A 20,809-nucleotide genomic window follows, 5' to 3' on the forward strand; every position below is an offset into this window, starting at 1 on the left:
ATAGCACCAAATCACAAGAACAGTTGCCTCAAGGGACTTTATATTGTAAATGTATTGTATTATATTTATATTGTGAGATTGTTGTAATCCTAACAATCAAAAGACCTCCTATGAGCAAGCACCAGACAAGAGTGGAAAGGAAAAACTCCCTTTTAACAGGAAGAAACCTCCAGCAGAACCAGGGTCAGGGAGGAGAGCCATCTGTGGCGACCGATTCGGAGTGAGGGGAGGAAGACAGAACAAAGACATGCTATGGAAGAGAGCCAGAGATTATTAATAAGTAATGATTAAATGCGGAGTGGTGAATAAACACATAGCAAGCAAAAAAGAAACAGTGCATCATGGGAAGAAGCACTCAGCAGTCTGCACCTATTGCAGCGTAACTAAGAGTGGATTCAGGCTCACCTGATCCGATCCTAAATATATTCTTTATCAAAAAGGAAAATTTGAAGCCTTATCTTAAAAGTAGAGATGGTGTCTGTCTCTCGAGCTGGTTCCACAAACAAGGGCCCTGAAAGCTGAAGGCTCTGCCTCCCATTCATCTTTTAAATACTCTAGGAACCACAAGCAAATGAGCAGCCTGACAGTGAAGTGCTCTGTTGAGGTGATATAGTACCATGAGGTCATTAAGATAAGACAGGGCCTGATTATTTAAGACCTTGTGGGTAAGGAGAAGGATTTTAAATTCTGAGTCAATGAAGAGAAGCCAGTATGGGAGAAATATGCTCTCTCTTTCTACTCCCTGGCAGTACTCTCGCTGCACCATTTTAAATCAACTGAAGGCTCAAATAAAAAAAATTAAACACAGAGCTGCTTCAACACTTACTCAATTTATTCAGTATTAAGTGTATTGTGCACAAGAGGGCAGCAGAGCCACAGAAAGCAGATGGAAAAGTAATGTTTGTGTAATGTTAATGTTTGCAAAGGAACCAAAGAAATCCTGCATGTAGCAAAGCCTTACAGACAGTAGTTCAATGTGTAAATGTTTTCTTTTTCGCAAAAGTTTAAACACAATCTATAGGAAAATAGAAATAAAGCAAAACAGTTCAATAAAATGCACTACAACAAAACAAAATTGTAAATAATTAAAGTTTATTTATGGTGCTTTTCATAGGTAAACAAATACAAATCTGCCCATGCCAAAGGCAAAGTGGACGGACAGGAACCAAACATAACAGTACAAATTACAAACACTTAAATGCCTGTTTGAACAGATGAGTTTTGAGCTGCTTTTTAAAGGATGCCAAGAGTCAAAGGAGCAAATACAGAGAAGGCAGAATCCCTTTTTAATCTTCTGATCATGAGAAGGCCTCTATCTGAGGACCTGAGAACCCCAGATTGGAGAAAAGAGGTGGAGCAGTTCCATGACACAGGTGGGGGCCTCAGTTTCTAAGGTTGTAAAAGTGAGAACCAAGACTTTTTGAGATTTCTTTGAAATTGCAAACAGAAACCTTACAGATGTTTTAGTTAGACAAGAAACAGTTCACTACAATAATCCAATTGAGAAAAGATGACAGCATCTCTAGGAGCTAATAATGTGAAATAGAAGGGACAAGCAAGAACCACAGAAAGCAGATGGATCAACAATCAAGCAGAAACAAGAGAAGGAAAGGACTTTAGATACTCAGAAGCTCATATTCTCCAGTCTAGTTGAGGACAACAAGACATGGTGGGAAGAAGGAAAACCAAAAAGTACACAAAAAATTTCTTTATCTAAATAAAAACGAAATGATCCATCAACCTACACTGAAGCACAAAAAAACCCAAATACTAAACTTGAATGAAGTCATTCAGGAGTGAACACGGAGAGCCAGAGATAGGAACAGATAAGCACTGAGGCAAATAAACACACACACAAAAAAAAACAAAGAGCAGGAGCTGATACTTTGATGAATTGTATTTGAACACCATTTTTATGAAAAAGACTGCAAATCAGAAAAACGTGAAAGTACATCAACGAGAAAATGGAAAAATAATCAGTGCTGTGACATCAGGATATCGTGAGTGTCAGAGACGTAGGGTGCTCGCTGCTGGAAACACTCAGTGTGCAGCGAGTGCTGCACGGGTAAAGCGTGAATGTTCCAATAATCAGCAATCACATGACAGACTATTGACACACGCGCTCTGTTATTGACTTTGTACTAGTGAGTACACTGACTCAGAACAAGTAAATATTCCCACAAAACAAAATAAAAGTCTGTTTACATCATTATACATGTCAGCTTATTCAACACTTATTTGTATTTACAGGCTTTAACTGGCTTAAAATGGTTCAATTAGGAATTAAAAACAATCATTTAACAATCGAAAGCCAGTATTATGATGTAAATGTCTTCTATCACATTGCAAACGTGCTTTATTGGATTGAGATCTGAAGACTGTGGAGTGAAGTGAACTCACCGTCATGTTCCAGACACCAGTTTGAGATGATTTTGTGACATGGTGTGTTATCCTGCTGGAAGCAGTCATCAGAAGCTGGGAACACTGTGGGTACAAAAGGATGGTCAAGCAGCAATACTCATGTAGGCTGCAGGCTTCTGCAGTTGGGACCCAAAGTGTGCCAAGAAAATATCCCCCACATAATTAACCCACACACAGCAGCCTGATTTTGTTTTACACTGATTTCTCTGATTTCTGATCCTACCTACAGAACTCACAAGACCAGGAAACATTTTTCCAGTCTAACTCCTCGCTTCTAATCAGCTTGAGTTAGTCGGATCATTTTTCTTTGACCTCTGACATCAACAAGACATTTTCACCCAGACAACTGCTGCACACTTTTCTCTTTTTCAGACCATCCTCTGAAAATCCTACAGATGGTTGTTTTGGGGAAAATCCCAGTAAATAAGCAGTTTCTGAACTACTCAGACCAGCCTGTCCAACTAACAACTATGCCACATTTAAACTTTCTGAGTTTCTGCTAGTAGCAGCTGAACTGGCGTATCTAAGTGCGTGAATGTGTTTTTGTTTGTTTTAATATTGAAAGTAAAATGGTGGTCGTTGAGTCTATAACAATCAAACTGATCATTTGAACTATTTCAAATCATCTCCAGTAAAACAGTTAATGAGGCATTTAAATCCTCTAGTAAAGTCAAACATACATAATAGTATAGCCTCATCACCTGAGTCTTATTTGCTTAAATGGGGCCAATCAAAAGGTAACACACACACACTGTAGATGGCTGATATGTAGCTGCTGTGAAGTTCAATGAGTGTGGTGAAGTAAAGCATGAAATAGTCTAATCAAGGTGAATGTAGCATCACTGCTTTAGACAGTGAAAAGAGGCCATGTGAAGTGCAAGCTACAATCTGACATGAGCGTTTTGGATTCAAGGTCTATTTCACCACCATTTTTTTATGTTAATTTTATTTCCAAACACTTTATTGGTTTTTTTTTAATAGAGTTAAGAATAAACTTCACTCAGACATTGCTAGATAAAAGATGCTACTGCAAAGCCTTTGAAATCACAGTGTTTCGAAATGCATTTTTCTGAGTGTTGCTTCAAATCAAAACAGATTTTTTTCAGTTTGCTAAACTTGATCCTGTGAAGAAATACAAACAAAAAACACAAACAAACATCCGTGGCCTGTGGAGAAAATCAATCAGGATTGGATTTCAACATGAAATGTCCCTCAGTGACAGATGAACCCACGTTCTTAGGTCATGCTGCCAGTCAAACATAGACATAAAAAAGGATGCGAGCAGTGCCCCTGCAAACAGTATAAACCCTTTTACCTCAAAAGTCAAACAAAGATGATTCCTGTTATTCCTGTTATCTTATCGAAGCAGTGTATAGTTGTACATTTGGTGGGAGTCAGTGGCTGGACTTTGGGGATGCATCGATTCATGAGCCAGATACCTTTGCCCCACATTCCCCATTTATCTTTAGACTGTCTGATCTGGATGGGAGCTCTGTGGCCATGCCAGTCTCTTTCACTGCACAGAGTCAGCATTCAGAAAAGATATGATTTCCTAAACTATTTCACTGACATGCATCATATAGAGAAAAAGTTTGTCTAATAACAACATACCCTAAAGAATAACACAAACCTGCAGTAGTGTACTTATGTAATAAATCCTTAGATGGAGGGACATCTTTAGGATTTTTTAAATGGGAAACCAAAAACCAGTTAGGCCTCTGCAGCGGAAATATTAAACATGCATCACAAGACCTGGCTGACAATATGGCGGCTGCACTGAAGGTCACGATATTAACAAAATTTATACTATATTGAGTATATATTTTATGCTACTGATGGTGGAAGTAAAGAAAAGTGTCTCACACATTCTTTGGTGCAGCTCCTCAGTTCATCCTCTGTCCAAAACAAGCCCGCTTTCTTCTGATTGGCTGCCCTTCACATACAGAAGATTTAAACAGCATGTGGGTAGAGTTTCTGGTCTTACAGCCAGAGAGGTGTACCTGAGGGAGAAAAAGCTGCCTAATAAAATAAAGAATCGCACAACAGATCCTTTAAAAGCTGTAATGACTCTTCAAAATGCTACACAGTTAAAGAAAGCACCCAGAAATATACATATATATATACATATATATACAGGAAGCTCCACTACAGTAGCAATGGTCATTAGTCATGTGACTCCTTTGGTAAACATGACACAAATACTGTTAATAATACACTAAACTGTGATTAAAAAGCATCTTTATAAATAGAAATAATGATATAGTTTGATATTAAAAAGTCATGTAACCAGAGGTATTATAAGTGTTATGAGTCCATTTTAAAATGACAGCACATTTTATATTGTAAATTAGCCTGCTTTAGGATTTTTGGATGAAAAGAAGAGCTAACATAATGTTTTTGACCCATTTCAACAGACAGTTCTCATTCATCCTTCAAAGTTCACCTTTGCAAATTAAAGGAGTGAGAGGATAGGCAGGGAACCAAACCACCACCATGAGGCATTTTCAAAACTTAAATTAATTGTTTTGCATCTATTTGCACAAAAGCTTTGGGTTTATACTTTTATTGGTTACTGGAGAAAGGACCCAAGTTCAGTAAGCTCATGCTGGCAATGTTATCAACAATAAACCAGCCTTTTTCAGCTGATCTAGAACTAAAGATGTTTAATGTTCAATAGGCATAAACCAAACAGGGAATCCAGATAAGGGAAAATTAAGGTAAGGAAAACAATCACAAAGGAGGGAACTCAAGGCACAGCAGACATGCAAGGAAATGTATTAACCAAAATAAAAATGACAGTGGACATAAGGAGCACAAAGACACTAAAACAAAGACAAGACAGACAGAGGCAAAGTCTGAGAAACACTGGAGACAAGTAGGAACACACTGGAGACAAAAGAGGATCTGGACACCCTGGTGTTTCTTGTATTTGCTGCTCCTGGATGGCCTCACGGCACTTTTTGTTTTGGTCTGTGTTGTTTTTCTTTAATCTCTGTATTTGTCCTTTTGATTGATTGATTTTGATTGATTGATTTTATTGATTAGCATTTAAATATCTCAGTGAATACAGAATACAAAATAAAGATTACCACAAAGCAAAAAATCATGAGACAAGGCTAATCAAAAGGTATTGGCTGAAGCATTTGCTTATTATGCCAACCCTTTTAACAAAAAATCTTTTGCATGCAGCTCCTGTACACAGGGCTCGAAGCTTCACTCTGGTCTGTAAACTTTGTACAGAGAAACTCAAAAGACCGGCATGAGGGGACAGTCCCACGATAGTGCATTGCCACAGGTTTGCTTGCACTCAGCTGGGATCACGAGACATTTTTAGACCTGAGCACCTCCCTGACACGCCACCAGGAATAGGTCAGCTCTGGAGGGCATTAAGAACAGGTTGTACCATTTTTAAATCAGTTGTATAACTTAAAGTTCTGACTGCATGAATCATTTCTGACATGGCTGTAAATGATTAGCATAGATTCTGGAACTGTTTGATTTTCTGGTTTGTCCAGATAGATTATCTTGTGAACAGGACAGTACTGCACGTAGACTTTGGTCAGTTTATTCTTAGTTGTCAGTCTATAGTTTGCAAAAGCTTTTCTGACTTGTAGTTCAAGGAAAAACCTTTTCATAGAACTAGAAAATGTATTGATCCTCCTGTTATCATTAATCTGTTATATAATTATTTTACGATGATAGTCTTAATAAGAGAGCTACACAAGACTATGGTTCTAAAGGAAATGTGCTGTGGTGATAGTTCAGTAATTAGTTCAGTTCAATTAAAGTATGGTTGGATACTGGCACCTGTTCTTTTCACTGTGTAGCTCAGGTTGCATGAGCTGACCCTGATTCTTAAATTAACACTAAGAAGAATGTAACAATGCACACGACAACCAATGAGGATCAAATTCCAAATTTTCCCCTCATTCTGTTTCGGAGAGCAGTTACTAAACGCGGTGACTATGAAAGATACTCTGCCAGGAATGATTTCTGTGATGATGATAATGCTGTGCAGCACTGCATGCATAAGCAAGTTCAGCATGTGTACACAAGATGTCAAAGTAGCTCTTTTTAAAGCGTACAGTCCAGCACATTTGTGGTTGAGCTGTGGAACAACATGTCATTGGGTAGACGATGAATGCATTAAGGATTTTGTTTGTGAAGAATAATGTTCCTCTCGTGGTGCACAGAAAAATGTTGTGTATATTTAAGACCAAATTAATTAATTTCTGTAATATTCGCTTTCACAGAACACTCTAATGTTTGTGAAACAGCTGGAATAAATGCACAGTTATACAACTATATACGAGAGTAGATAAAAGTTAATAAAATGCAGTAGTGACATATGAACGTGAAAGGAAAAGAAAAGAAATAAAAGGGAAGAGGAGAGTGGAGAAGGAATATTGAGTGCATCACAGGATTTCTCCCAGCTGACTACATTTTTAAAGGATAGTTCAGAGTCACCCAGTCCAGCCCAAACTGTATGTTTTGTCAAAAAGGAAAGTTTAATCTTAATATCTTGAAAGAGTAGAGGAGGTCTGTCTCCATTCTAAGAACCACAAATAAGCCTGGACTCAGCATGAGTTCTCTGGTGGGAGGATGTGGTACTAAGAGGCCTGGATCATTCAGTGCACTGCATGTGAGAAGCAGAATTTTAACCCAATTCTGGATTCAACAAGAACCAATAAAGAAAAGCTAAAATGCAGCTCATTACACCCTTTGAACATGTGTTGCACTAAACTTCAGAACATTATTTTCTTAAATCCTTGCCGGCATATCAGGATCTAATCACCTCCTTGAACTTCTTCTCTTACTAATCACTTACTAATCCTACAATCACATTTCTAATAAAATGTGATTGTTAATTTTATTTGATTATAAGCACATATCTTTGTCTTTTAATGTGGTATTTAGGTGCTTTCAAATATAAAAGAAATCAACATTTATTCACAAACTGAGAACACATGTAGAATTTTAAGTCTAAAAGGATGACAGGGGAGCTTTAAAATCTCTCCCGTTGCAGCATTTAGAGAATGAACAGCTTGAATATTTTACAATAATGTGCCCGTCTCTGAAAACAATGGCAGCATGAGCTTTAACAGGAGTGCTTTACATTCATGCTGAGTGGGTTTTATGGTGGCAAACAGCAGCGGGTGCATGGCTGCTGTAGTAGGTGTCTAAACAGTGATTTGTTTTCAGTGAATTTATGCATCTACAGAACAAAACATGAATAAACCCTCTGCATTTTTATTTAACTGTTAATCATGCCCGACCATCCTAACCGTTACTCTCCACAGCAGTGTGTCTTTCAGGAGCTTGGTGACCCACATTCAAGCTAAGGTGAAGTGTTATATAAACTGTAATACCCCTTGTAATAATCGTTTCTAATCATATTGAAGTTAAAGAGATTAAGGTTGTTTGGTAAGCAGAGTGCCTCTCTCTCCCATTACAGAAAAACATCCCATGAACCGCTGCAAATCTGAGGATTTGTCATGTTTCCTAAATAAAAGCTTAGTTTCTTTTGACAACCAGTCTGTAAATGTCAATAACAGAAAGAAAATGTGACACATAAGTGCTCCCTGTAAGCATTTTATTAGTAGTACTGGTAATAGTATTAATAATAACACTGTCAAGTCATAAGAAGAAATATATGAAAAAACATATTACATATTCTGTTTTTTTTTTAACTTTTGGTCTTAACAAAAATGTAATAATTTATACAGGCAAACAGGAAAAGCAAACTCTACCAACTAAAAGTAAGAAAAAACACCCTCGTTGCCATCACCACCGTCATCTCCATCTCCATTGCTTGGACTATGGTGATGGATGGTCAAGCTGAGGGTGAGGAAGGTGCGAATGGGGTCTAGGAGGAAACTGGAGGAGGGCTCATTGGTTCAGACTTCCCGTTTTCACTGCTCTCGCTGATCTGTCTGTTCAGCACCATTTGCCTGGCGATGCAGGTCACCTGACCGTTAGCCACTGTGTAGGTACTGTTCCTGCAACACAGAAAAAGCCACAGTTTAAAAACCAACAACTACAAGGGAAAAAAATCAAAGGTAACTGCCCTCCACAAATATTACAATGCTCACTTTTGATTTTCAGAGCCGTTCTGCATGCCGGGCTGGTTCTGTTTAGCAAAGAAAAAGGAAGTCCACCAGTGGTCAGAGTCTTGCCGTGGAAGTGCTGCAAGGAGCAAAACTGAACGTTATCTGATGCGGAGAGAGGAAGATTTTCCTTTTTAAACATTTTGCATATAAAATCAGGTCATGCTGAATACCTGGATGGTGTGGAATGGCCTCTCCTGTGTACTCGGCACTGCTGCAAGAGCTGTTACTCGATGTGGACCCGATGCGCCCTGGAGAAAACACAGTTTGGCTTTTTATTCAAGTCTTATTCTCGAGGAAAAAATTCATAAAAAAATTTACTTTCACAAAAATGAAATGCACATAAACCACATGGGACTCACTTCTGTAATAATCATGGGTGGCGATGAGGGAGCCACTTGATGGAATTGCTGCCATTGTTGCCGACCTTAGGTGGAAAACCGCTCAAAGATGGAAAATGGTAACCTAAAGGCAAACACAGAAAAAAAAAGTTTCTTTATAATTTTATTCTCTTCATGTTGTACCACAGAGATACTGCACATCTGCGCTGCACGTTTCCCTCTGTGCTTAGTTTAAGGGCCTCGAGTGCAGGTTGCTAAAACAGAAACAGCTGCTTCAGGGAGTCTGGTTTCCCATGACTCAAATAACCAAAACATGTGTAAGGACATGTCAGCACGACCTACATGAGCTGGCTGCGTGACCACTGACACAGAAAAATCAGGTTGTTCTGCCAGGTCACAACAGAGGCCTGCATCCAGACTTATTATAGCTTCCTATATTATACACATATATATATATATATATATATATATATATATCTATATCTATATATATATATATATATATATATATATATATATATATATATATATATATACATATATATTTATCTTTTACTTTTAGATGCCAGGTCAGCATACCGTTACACATTTCAGTTCATTTTTAGTGCTTTGAAAGGTTTAACTTTGTAAAAGTACTATGATATTATGACAAATGCAACACTTTCCCATTGATTGAGGCAGCTCAGTCACAATAAGCATCTGCAGGCTAACTAAAGATATTTCTTCGCATTTAAGTTTATTTTGTAAGTGCATTTTTGTTTCTGTTTGTTTTATTCCACCAAATGAACTTACTATTAGTGGTAGTTAATTACTACATACAGTATACTAATAATATTTGTAGTTTTACATTTATTTATTTATTTAAAATGACTCCTTTTGAAAAACACGTATTAACAGCTCAGAGAACCAGCTGAAGGCTGTAGAGCTTAATACCAGGTGAGCAGCAGATGGCTGTGGGGATTTCATGAACCAGGTACAGGTCTGCACCTGATAACCCAGATTAACACCTGAGCTGAGGCACAGACGCACCAGCAGTCCAGAAGGCAGTTTCACCTGCCTTCTGCAGTAAATATTAACATTTACTGCATTTGTAGACAAAAATGCACGAGATACAGATTTACATTAAAAAATACCACAAAAATATTGGTGTAATTATGAACTTCACAGCCTTCTGCGGTAAGCTGAAGGATCATGGGTATACCTTCAACAATAGTTTAGTTTGTTTTTCCTCTTGACTTTGGTGCCTTAATGGCCATCATATTTGTGTTGCTTTGTACACAGAGAAAGCCAGAGTGTGCTCTGGAGTAATTAGAATAAAAATGTGCATGTCCAGTGATGTGAGATGGTTTGTAGGCAACTTGAAAAGACTTGGAGAACACCACCTTTAACTTACAAATAATGAACTAATATTCTATATTTCTCAATTAACATTTTTTGTTTTCACTAAGTTTACATATCAAGGTTACAATTAACATACAAATAATTAGCTGCTGATATTTTAACGCTTTTCTAGTGATGTTATTTGACTCACCTGCAAGAGTGGGGTGGTGTCGTTGTCACCAGGTGCGGTTGTAAGGTGCGGATGGCTGGAACTAGAAAAGGTACTAGTTGTTTTTATGGCCCATTTGTAAAGAAACTATCCCTGATGACCACTTCGGTCACTACGCTGCTGCGCTTTTGGTTCACGCAGAATCACTGAGGGCTTTTTATACGAGCTGGGTTTGGCGCGTGCCACTGTGGAACCACGGGGTGTGGCCTGTGGTAACTCGAGGCCACTGAACGTGCGGAACGTTCTAATCGGTGACACCAGACTGAGAAGGAGGAGAAGCAGGCTTGGAGCGGCTTATGTTAACCCGCTGCTGGCACAGACTCGTGGGATAATCCACATTAGCCAGCCAGTTTAGAGGTGAAATGGGAACAGGCAGACAGTGCCAAGCCGTTTTCAATAGCAGGTGACATTTGAGTTAGTAACAAGGTAGCGGACGAGTTTTTAAAGGGTTTTTCGACCTTACATTGAGTTGAAAGGCATTGTAAAAGCAGTTCGTTTGTAAAGACTCATTCATAAAGTTCTTAACTCAGAGCATGTATCTAAGTAGAGATGGTAACTGAGCTTACCCTTCCCGTAGTGGAAATCACATGAGACAACAATGCAGCATAATTTTTTACTATTTGTCTCAGTTAAAATGTAGCATTTCTTTGAGTTCGTAAGGCTGACGGTCTCTTTCAAAGAGGCTGGACTCAACCGTGTGACTACCGCTCCCTGGTGGTCTAGTGGTTAGGATTCGGCGCTCTCACCGCCGCGGCCCGGGTTCGATTCCCGGTCAGGGAACACAACTTTTTGAGCTTTCGGTCAATCACAGCAAAAATTTTTGGCACAACTTCACCTGCTTCCAAGGTGCGTGGGGAGGATGAAAAAATTCACAATGCACGGACTCCAGCAACACTTCAAGGAAAGAGGAACAACTTTATTGACCACATCACATCTTCATAGATAAACCAGCTCCCATATAACAAGTTGGTATTGGTTAATTGGTTAAGCCTCCCTGTAAGCCAGTTGATTAGACTCAAACGTATCTGTGAAATTCCGGATGAATATAATAAGAACAAAGAAGAGATGTTGAACAAATTTAAAGAAAGAAAGTAGCCAACAAAGAGGACTGGTTAAGATCTGCAGAAGAGAAGATGAATTCAATAAGCAGGGATTTCTATTTAGCAACTAAGAAATCTCCAAAACTTAAACCTAACCTTGTCTTTTGTACAACCTTTACACCAAAAACCAGGAACACTAAAGAAATAATTTTAAAACACTGGCATATCCTTCAAAATGACCCAAACTTAATAGGTATCTTTAAAGAACCACCAATGATAACCTATAGGAGAGGAAGAAATATTAAAGATAGGCTTGTTAGAGCTCCCCAGGACCCTAATACACCAGATAAAACCCTGATAAGCCATAATCTACAAGGTAATTTCAAATGTGGGTCATGCATAAATTGTCAATACACCAAAAATGTTAAATCATTCAAAGATCCTATAAGTGACAAAACCATTGCCATTGAGGGCTTTATCACATGCAGAACTAAAAATGTAATTTACATGATACAGTGCCCATGCAATAAAATATATAGGAGAAACATCCCGCCCTCTGAAAGCTCGAATTAATGAACACAGAAGTTCAATCAAGAGGAATGATCTAACCAGCCCTGTTGCAAGACACTTCAATGATAAACATCCAAATTCACCTTTATTCTTTCTAGGCATTGAAGCCATTAAACTAAACCAAAGCGGTGGTAATATTAATTTTATCCGGAAAAAAAGAGAAGCATTTTGGATAGAGTCTGCACCCTAGAGGTATGAATGAGGATTTTTCTATCAATGACTTTTTGTGAACTGCACCCTTTTTAATGTTTTTATTCTTTTTTTACCAGTTACTTTATTTTGTCAATTATTCTCGCGTGAGTAATGTTTAGTAATTAATTGATTAATTAATTTTATCAACAAAAGAAAGAGTAGCTTTCTAGACATCTCGTTTTAAGTCTACATTTTAAGTATACATTTTAGAGATTTTACATTTTATTGACATAATTGAGGACCTTACCGAAAATGGGGTTCCATGTTATGATGTACTCTTGTTTTTTAATCTAACTGCTGCACTGACTTCTTTTTTAATGAAATGTTTTCCTTCGTAATCATTTTATAGTTTTTTTTTGTATATTTGTAATATTCTTCTTATGTATTTCATGCATGTATTATTTTCAGACAGGTGGGACTTATGCCCCCCCCCCTTCATCATTAATGATCTAGTCCAGTATTTACTTGGGTGTGATTTAACCAATTAACCAATATCAACCTGTTATATGTCAGCTGGTTTATCTATGAAGATGTGATTGGTTAATTTGGATTTTTTTTCTGTTTCCTGCCTTTTATTTAAGCACACTTTTACTATGTGTTACTGTGACGCTGATGAAGGCCACAAGCCGAAACGCGTTGGTCAGTCAATAACGCTTTTGGTTAATGTCATTAAGGCTTGCTAACATTTGGGGTTGTCACTTTTATGGCTTTTTATTTTCAACACTTTAATAAATGTTCCATTATGATAAGCCAGGTATACATATTTATAATGACCTATTGATCTATGATCTATAAATATTGGGTCCTTCTCTGTAGGATTTAATTTTTGGGATTGCAGCTTTTGATTTAAGTAAAAGCTGATTAAGTAAAGTAGAATGGAGACAAAGTAGGTAGGCAGCATAGCATAAACTGGGGGTATCAATAAATTTGCTAAGTGTGAACATTGCAGATAATAAATATAATTTAACTTGTTTATGTTATTAGAAATATTAGATAAATGTTTTAATAGTTTCTTAAGCAAAGTCTGTCCCACTTGATTTCCATCTATGAGGCTGTATGAGACCCTAGAATTAAAATGGCTTTGATATCCCTTGCATATCTCTTCCACCACCTAAAGGTTCATACCCGTGAAGTGAAATCATCTTATATTGTCCATGATCAAAAAATATGGACAATGTATTTCAACATCCATTTCAAAAGACTGCACACCATTCTATTGACTTTAATTGAAAAATGTTCAATAACAAAAATACTTATAATTTATAATACAGCTGATTTCTGCTTGAGTCTCTGCACACGTGTCCAAATAAATTACATTAATGAAACTGAGTATTGAATATTAAAAATGTTTTATGTCAAAATGAGCTTAAGTTACAAATTTAACATATTCTATCAGACAATCAGTTTTAGATTACAGTCAAAAAACAAATTCACACAGACAGGGAGCAAAATTATTTTTTTTCATAGCTTTAGAAGTAATGAAAATAATTATTGACATTAGACTGGTTCTTCTCATTGACTGTGGCGATGGGATCTTCTTTCAAACCCGGACGTGTTTCCATTAGTTGATGTGCTGCCAGTCACCTTATCCTATGAAACAAGTGACAGTATTCAAAACAAGAAGCACAGAGCTAACTGTTTTATCCATCTGCCTGCTGTTTACCTTCATATTGCCAACCATTTCCTCAAAAGATCTGAATGTAGAGGAATGCCTGAGGAGAGACAAAGGACAAATTAAAAGATGAGCAAAGTTAATGTCCAAGCCATGCATATATGAAAAGATCTATAGAGACAAAGAGACGTGGTGTTTTACCTCATACTCGGCACACTTATGGTGTGGCTCAGTGTGCTGGGAAACAGAAAAGAGGAAGTTTAAGCATTAAAAAAGACAAATAAGCTTCAAAAACAAACCTTAAAATTACAACAAAATTTTTTTTTATTTTGCTGCAGATTTTGTAGATTTGTATACTAAGGGTTAAAACTTTTATAATAAAAGTTTCACATAAGTTCAGTAAGGAAGATCTGTTTTTCACTGCATTTTATCACATGAGCTATTCTTTCTCTTCATCACTTTCCACCTTGTCAGATTCACCTCTTGTCCAATAATCTACCTGCCCCTGATCTCCCAGCCAATCATTCTCCTCCCAGTTTTCCACCTCATCCAAAGTGTCTAGAAAATATCCATTAGCATGTTTAGGCCATCATTGTGAGTGGCTACAGCACTATGGAGACCACTTTGATAATATAAAGTTTAACATATAGCAGATTAACAGCTTTCAAAAGCTTTAAAAATAAAAAAGAAGACCAGTTTTAGTTTAATTTGAAAGTCCAGCTGTAGATGAGGTATACTGGTAAACCATCAGCGTGGGCAGTGGAAGCAAACAAATCTGTTCATGACACATTTTTGGAGTCAGTAGCTCGGTAGCTCCATGGTGTAGAGGGTAGAGTTGACCTTATATTAAAAGATCTGAGGCTTAAGACTAGTAGAGGATCCAAACCCAGCCTCTGGGGCATCACAAGCATGCTGATACTTCTCATGTGGTGACTCGTTAGGAAATGAGAAAGAAGCTGGAGCACATTTAGAAAATGATGAGCTGTTTATGTGTCTGCATTCATGGAAACCACTGCTACTGACATCCAGCAAAATTAACCAGATACGGCACCAGTTGATATCTAGATGTAGGCACATATTACACATTTTTATAACAGTATATTAATTATTTTATACTCATTTATTTTTCTGTCAAAATCACAGGGAGTTGCTAAAGCTGGGCAACAGATCCACAGGCTCCAGATCTCTGGTCTAGACACTGGGTGGTGAAGTTACTGTCTCCTTTATCTGGGAATCTGCTCCAACAGGATGCTCCATGATGATGCCTCTCATCATAGAATAACTGCTAGAAATGCTTACATTTTGCATGCAACAAATTTGTTCTTTTCTTTCAAACAATTTCTCCTTCTTAAACTATAAATTAATTTAAGTCTTGTTTTTAAAATTCTTGAATTAGTCAAAAATTCAGAGAAAAAAGAGGGAAAACAATAATTTTTCTTTAAAAAACACTTGACATGTCAAACATCTGGATCTAAAAAGATAGAAATGAAGAAAACCCCAAAACAATTTAATATCTTCTATAAATCACGCTGATTATTTCAGTTCCATTTCAGTTACTGCATGATGTGAACTGTGTGATGTTCTAACACTCTAAATCACCACTTTCCACTTTTCTTTATTTTTTTAGGTCACACCCTCTCATGCAGCTCACTTCAGTCTTACCGCTCACAGATCTTACCGTGGTGGGCTTGGAAGAGGCAGAGCTCTGTTGAGTTCGCAGCATGAAGGTAAACAGACAGACACAGATAGCGTCACATCAGCTTCTGTTTCCACAAGGATTACAACAACAGACTTATCAGCTACTGCTGCTGATGGCCAGGTGCTCCACGGTGATTGGATTACAGCTGTTTAGTGGTTGAACATAAACACAAGAGGTACTTCAACCAAAATTTTGAGCCTGTCAGGAAGTTCTAAATCTACTTGTTTTACATCTTTTAATAGTTTTCTTCAGGAACTGGCCCAGTGCTGTGGTATGGGGTCATGTTATATAATTGTTATATGTATTTTTTTTAACATCACAGGCTTTGAATGTATTGTAACTATTTTGCATTGAGCCACGGTTAACAGACCTTGAATTTTAAGATCTACTGCTGGAGAAGCTTTGGTTTTGAATTTTTCTGCATAAAATATTTCAAAAACAAGATGTTTGTAGAAATTCTGTTGCAAAAATAAGTTTGGAAGTAACAAAGGATGAAAAAGCCCCACCCTGACTAGAATCCCTCAAGCAATCTCTTGTTCATCTGATCTGGGTTTTAAACCAATACCAGCACACTGTAAAGACATACCTCACTCAAACATACCATCAGTTTTAAAGTTTTAATCTTCTTCTAGTATTGATAAAACAAGGAAAATTTATCTGGCAAAAAGTAACAATGCAAATGTAATTTAGTTTATATAATTTGTATTTTTGACTATTTTTTGCATTAAAATGATAATTAATACAATTATAAAATTTGTGAATTCCTGCCACTGATGAAGGAAAATAAATAAGAAACACATATAGAGCCATTAAAAGGTATTTGGATATAAAATAAAATACAATTTGCTCATAAATGAAACCACCATGAAACCATGACATACTCCCTACTGCACCCAGAGGCTTGTAAGATGACTGATGAAAGACTCCCAGATTAGTGAAGGTCTAACTGACATTAACCTGTTAGCGATCAGCTATTTTTATTGAATTTCTACAAATCTGACAGACTCAAATGGAAAAGTTAGTAACAGAAGAAATCCTTGTCATTTTTGGAAAGGATGGTTTTGAAAGCAAATCCTAAGGGTTACGACAGTGAAGGATTTTGTTAGTATTGATGTTTTTTCCCTGTGGAGTTTAGAGTAGCTTTAACTGTGACTAATGCAGGTTTACATGTTAGCAGCATGTATAAGGATTGCTTCCGTCTGAGTCTGTTTAGTCAGTACTCGGTACCATAATTTGAAAGTTTATATGTGCACTTAACATTATCAGTACCAATGTCTGCTGTGAAATTATACAAGCTGTTTTAGTTGTTAAACTGAAAGACAAAATAGTGAATCCTAATGCGAGAGTTAGGATGTGAATACAAAAATAAAACTAACATAATCACAAATTAAGGAGCCTTTAACCTCTCTTTGGGCTCATAGTTTCAGTTTGTATTAGTGTTTATTTTATTCCCGGTATCTTTCCTCTCCTATTCTCTTGTGTGAACTCCTTTATGTCTCCGTGTTTCCCTGTCTAGATACAGGTCTCACTTTTTTAATTTTTAGAATTACTTTTCTTAAGTGTCTTTGATTATCTTCACCTTCATCTCGTTACCCCATTGTGTCCTGTTTCCTTGTGTATTTCAGGCTGTGTATGCCTGCGGCACTTTGGATTTTGCCACTTTAACAATGAATTTTGTTTTGGACTTGGCGTATTGGTGTGACTGAGTGGGTTGCCTTTGGTTCACTCATTCTGTCTCCTGTAGATCTACATTAGGGGCCTAATTCCATGTTTTGTGTTAGTATTGATCTTTTTTTACGCCTTTTAATTTCAGTTTTATTTCATTTTCCAGTCCTACTTTTATTTATTGCTTTGATTGTTTTTAGCTGTGTTTTATTTGTTTCACATGTGCATCATTTCCCACTTATTTTTCATTCTCCTGTTTGCTCTCCTGTGTTTCCTCTCGAGTTTTACCCTGTGTTTTGAAAAGTGCTATACAAACAAAGTTATTATTATTATTACTATCATTTTTGTTTCTGCAGAATCAGAGTAAGGCTTGTTTTTCTGTTCACTATGTCTGCCTCAGTGTCCTGCATTTGGCTCCTCTCGACACCTAATTGCAATGCTTGTAACTTGCAGTCTTTGATAGTGTTTTCTAACATGTAAATCTGCCAAATCAAATATGCAGAGCCACCCGCTGTGGCGACATCTCGTGAATATGGGAGCAGCTGAAAGAAAAAGCCACAGTTTACACTTCAAATCACCCTTTCGACATGCTGTCCACTTGTCATGCCTCTCTGTTGGCCTCCTATCCATCCATCTGTCCAGCTGAACTAGCCAAAGACAGCTTTTCCAACACCCCGATGATAGCCTTTGCACTGTGAACTCTTAGTCCTCTTTCATTATGCGCAAGCAAAGCCTGGCATTTGATTTTTAAGCTAAAGGGGACTCACAGGAAGTAGAATCTTAATGACATTTATCCTATTTATTTTGACTCACTACCGAGTCAATTTTGAACAAAGCTAATTTAAAAAGTTAAAAAAAATAGCCTTTTATTTTGAAGATTAAGTGGAGGAACTGACTATGGGTGTACCTCATCTGTGCCAGCCTCCTGGTGATGACCACGCCCACACTAGACATTGCAGCAGATGTCACCTGGCCTGCATGAGAGAGACTGTCCCGTGTCCTCACATATCTACAAGGAGAAATTAGCAGTAGAAGTCAGGATCTGAATTAAGAAAAGTCCCTCGCTATTGTAATATATTACATAACAGGCAGGTGCATACAGGGAGCACAAAGGTATTAATTCAGACGTAGTTAACAATAAGCTCATAGACGTCACTGGCGACAGTCCATCTGGCTGAAGCAGATCCCTCACTCTGTCTCTAATGAACACCTCAGGCTGGTCCTCCTGTTTCCTGTTAATACTGCTGCTCCTTGTGCTAAGTCAGGCTGTGAGGCTATTAACGGGGCACCAATCCTATTTGACACGGAAAATCCCATCCCTTGCTTCTTTGAAGAGATCCCTCTTTAGCATGTGAGTGCAGGACAAAACTTTGGAAAATCCCTGTGTCATAAAACATAGCACAAACCTTTATTATTTTGTGCATATAATGAGGAACACTCACACGCTGGAGTGGCTGATGTCATCCAGAGTTGCAGAGGCTGTGAGATATCTGAACGGACAGAACAAGCACAGGTTGACAGATTATTGCACTGACACAATAGAGAGCCTATGACAGTCATTAGAGTACTTTCCATCGTTACGTAACAGAAGTGCACTAAGACCATGTGTGGTAAGTGATCTATCACGACAGTGGTTTAGGTGTCTTAAACCAGTTAAACTATCAATGGTTTTCAAACAATTAGCAAACATTACTATGTTTGTGAGGACCAAAGTGCACATACGGGGCTGAGGTCTGGACCTCTTGCCATCCTTTGGATAAGCTCTGTTTGATGTTACCGAGTGGACTCATTCCTAGTTGCCTTCTGATGTCTGCTGCATATTGTTCTTTGGCCAAAAGCACCTGCCTCAAGGCCTGAATTTCATCCTCTGTCTGCGAGAAAGAAAGAAAAAGAACAAGCTGATGTTATACATATCAATTTTTCTTTAGAGCAGGGTTTCTATCCCACATTGTCCCAAATCCCCCCATGAATAACTTTACCTTGGTAAGTTCAAAACGTAGAGCATCTAAGTCCTCCTCTGTTAGATCTGTGGGTGAAGATCCATTTCCCAGTATGATCGGAGAGAAGTGCACAGAAGCTCCACCAAAACCTTAGAAACAGCAAAGAGGAAAAGACCGGATAAATAAAAAAAATCATATAGATACTTTCCTATTATCTTTGACTATTTTATTAACAAAATATTGGCTATTGTGGTGTAACTGAACCCCAAGTTAACTTAGCTGGCTCTTAAATATATATAATGTATTTGTATCTGATTTAATATATATTTTAATAGGAAAGGTATGCTGCATTAACCAAAGCTACAAACCACAGTATTTAACGCTTTAATTGCGAAGTAGACGGGCCTTTGAAAAACATGAAAACTAACAACAAAATGCGCACTGGATTAAGTGTTCATATTTAATTAAAAACACAGAACAGAACATATTCAGTGAGAATAAAAAAAACCCCCATCAAGAACAATGAGGGCAATGAACTGTTAGATAAAGCCATGTAAAATGGAAACACCTATTACATAACTGTTTAGTTCCTGTTTATTTTTACGGATAAATACATAGCACGTACCAGACATGAATATCATTAGCCTTCTGAACCTCATCTAACTTAGAAATGCCTTTAAAATGCATAAAACAACAACAAAATACACCAAAATGTAGTTATAGATACTCAGTATAGCATATATACACAGCTAATGCTACAGCTAATATAGATGCTATGTACAAAAAGCCACAGAAAAGCCTTTTATGGATACATATGAAACTTCTGCATACTTTTAAACACACTTTTTGTAGACATATATAAACAGACACTGGAGCTGTCCTCAGTGCTGAACTCTCCTCTCCCTCTTCCTGTACAAATAACTTGCTAATAAGTAGCTGCTCGGCTAACAGCTAACCTCACCTGTTGCACATTTGTTGCTGTTAGCTGATAACATTAACCGCACAATTTCAACGAATAAACCTTTAAAGTAAATGCATGTCGGTGCTAATTTCACACATGGTCCCATACAGACATGGCGAGACGGTCTTACCTTGTCTGCTCATTGCTGCCAGTTTCACCTCGCAAGTGTTTGACTGGCTAGCTGCTGCCAACTGTCCCCACTGAGCTCAGCAGGAGGCAGGCAGCCAGGATCATCGAGGCTGTTAATGGGCTTACACCCACACACATACACACCACAGGAACAATGATGAAGAAACTTATAGCACAATTAAACCTTTCTTTAAACTCACGCAAAGGACAAAGAAGTGTCCTATCTAATATGACTTTATTACATAAAGTAGCATTGAACGTTGTCTTGCAAATTGGTGACACAAGTATTTAGAGTTTTTTAACTGAAGTCAAAGGTTTAACCATCAAAACATACTTAAAACGACAAAAGAGAAAGATAATTATTATAAAGTAAAAGTACTTATGTTGTACAATAACATACATCCCCAATTCTAAAATAACTTGCGTCATTGTGTAAATGTCATAAACCCATATGGTATCAACAGATCATAGAAAGCTTATCCTCCTGAGACCCAGCCTATTCACTGTAGTGGACAACAGCTAAACTGAAATATATTTTTTTCCTTGGTTCTCAGGATGATATAAAATATTTAAACTGAGAAAA

The 20,809-nt window shown here is 37.5% G+C and overlaps 2 protein-coding genes, 1 long non-coding RNA gene and 1 other non-coding gene across 8 annotated transcripts; 2 read left to right on the top strand and 2 right to left on the bottom strand.

Moving 5' to 3' along the window:
• Positions 1-1,215: 1,215 nt before the first annotated feature.
• On the bottom strand, positions 1,216-20,509 carry LOC100691058 (tumor protein D54). 5 transcript variants are annotated; one of them, XM_003438918.4, is made up of 9 exons: positions 20,228-20,509; positions 19,176-19,285; positions 18,919-19,067; positions 18,639-18,686; positions 18,104-18,205; positions 15,511-15,537; positions 14,034-14,069; positions 13,884-13,932; positions 13,427-13,810 (listed from the first exon to the last, which is right to left on the bottom strand). In XM_003438918.4, the coding sequence occupies exons 1-9, from the start codon at positions 20,238-20,240 to the stop codon at positions 13,733-13,735; spliced, it is 612 nt and encodes a 203-aa protein (XP_003438966.1). In that variant the 5' UTR covers positions 20,241-20,509; the 3' UTR covers positions 13,427-13,732. The 5 variants fall into 5 exon arrangements, 3 of the variants coding, with proteins under 3 accessions (XP_003438966.1, XP_019205236.1, XP_019205237.1); XM_019349691.2 differs by lacking the exon at positions 20,228-20,509 and adding an exon at positions 19,968-20,053; XR_003215570.1 differs by lacking the exons at positions 13,427-13,810; positions 13,884-13,932; positions 14,034-14,069; positions 15,511-15,537 and adding exons at positions 1,216-1,389; positions 2,401-2,484; positions 4,285-4,421.
• ppdpfa (pancreatic progenitor cell differentiation and proliferation factor a) lies at positions 8,100-10,553 on the bottom strand. Its single transcript, XM_003438919.5, has 5 exons — positions 10,401-10,553; positions 8,891-8,993; positions 8,702-8,779; positions 8,514-8,607; positions 8,100-8,420 (listed from the first exon to the last, which is right to left on the bottom strand). The coding sequence occupies exons 2-5, from the start codon at positions 8,943-8,945 to the stop codon at positions 8,288-8,290; spliced, it is 360 nt and encodes a 119-aa protein (XP_003438967.1). The 5' UTR covers positions 8,946-8,993; positions 10,401-10,553; the 3' UTR covers positions 8,100-8,287.
• On the top strand, positions 10,697-15,576 carry LOC112843308 (uncharacterized). Its single transcript, XR_003215571.1, has 2 exons — positions 10,697-11,383; positions 15,460-15,576. It is a non-coding gene; the product is annotated as an uncharacterized LOC112843308 (long non-coding RNA).
• On the top strand, positions 11,127-11,198 carry trnae-cuc (transfer RNA glutamic acid (anticodon CUC)). The gene has a single exon. It is a non-coding gene; the product is annotated as a tRNA-Glu (tRNA).
• Positions 20,510-20,809: the final 300 nt, after the last annotated feature.

This window comes from Oreochromis niloticus, linkage group LG20 (assembly GCF_001858045.2).
Source record: "Oreochromis niloticus isolate F11D_XX linkage group LG20, O_niloticus_UMD_NMBU, whole genome shotgun sequence".
Lineage (NCBI taxonomy): Eukaryota > Metazoa > Chordata > Actinopteri > Cichliformes > Cichlidae > Oreochromis > Oreochromis niloticus.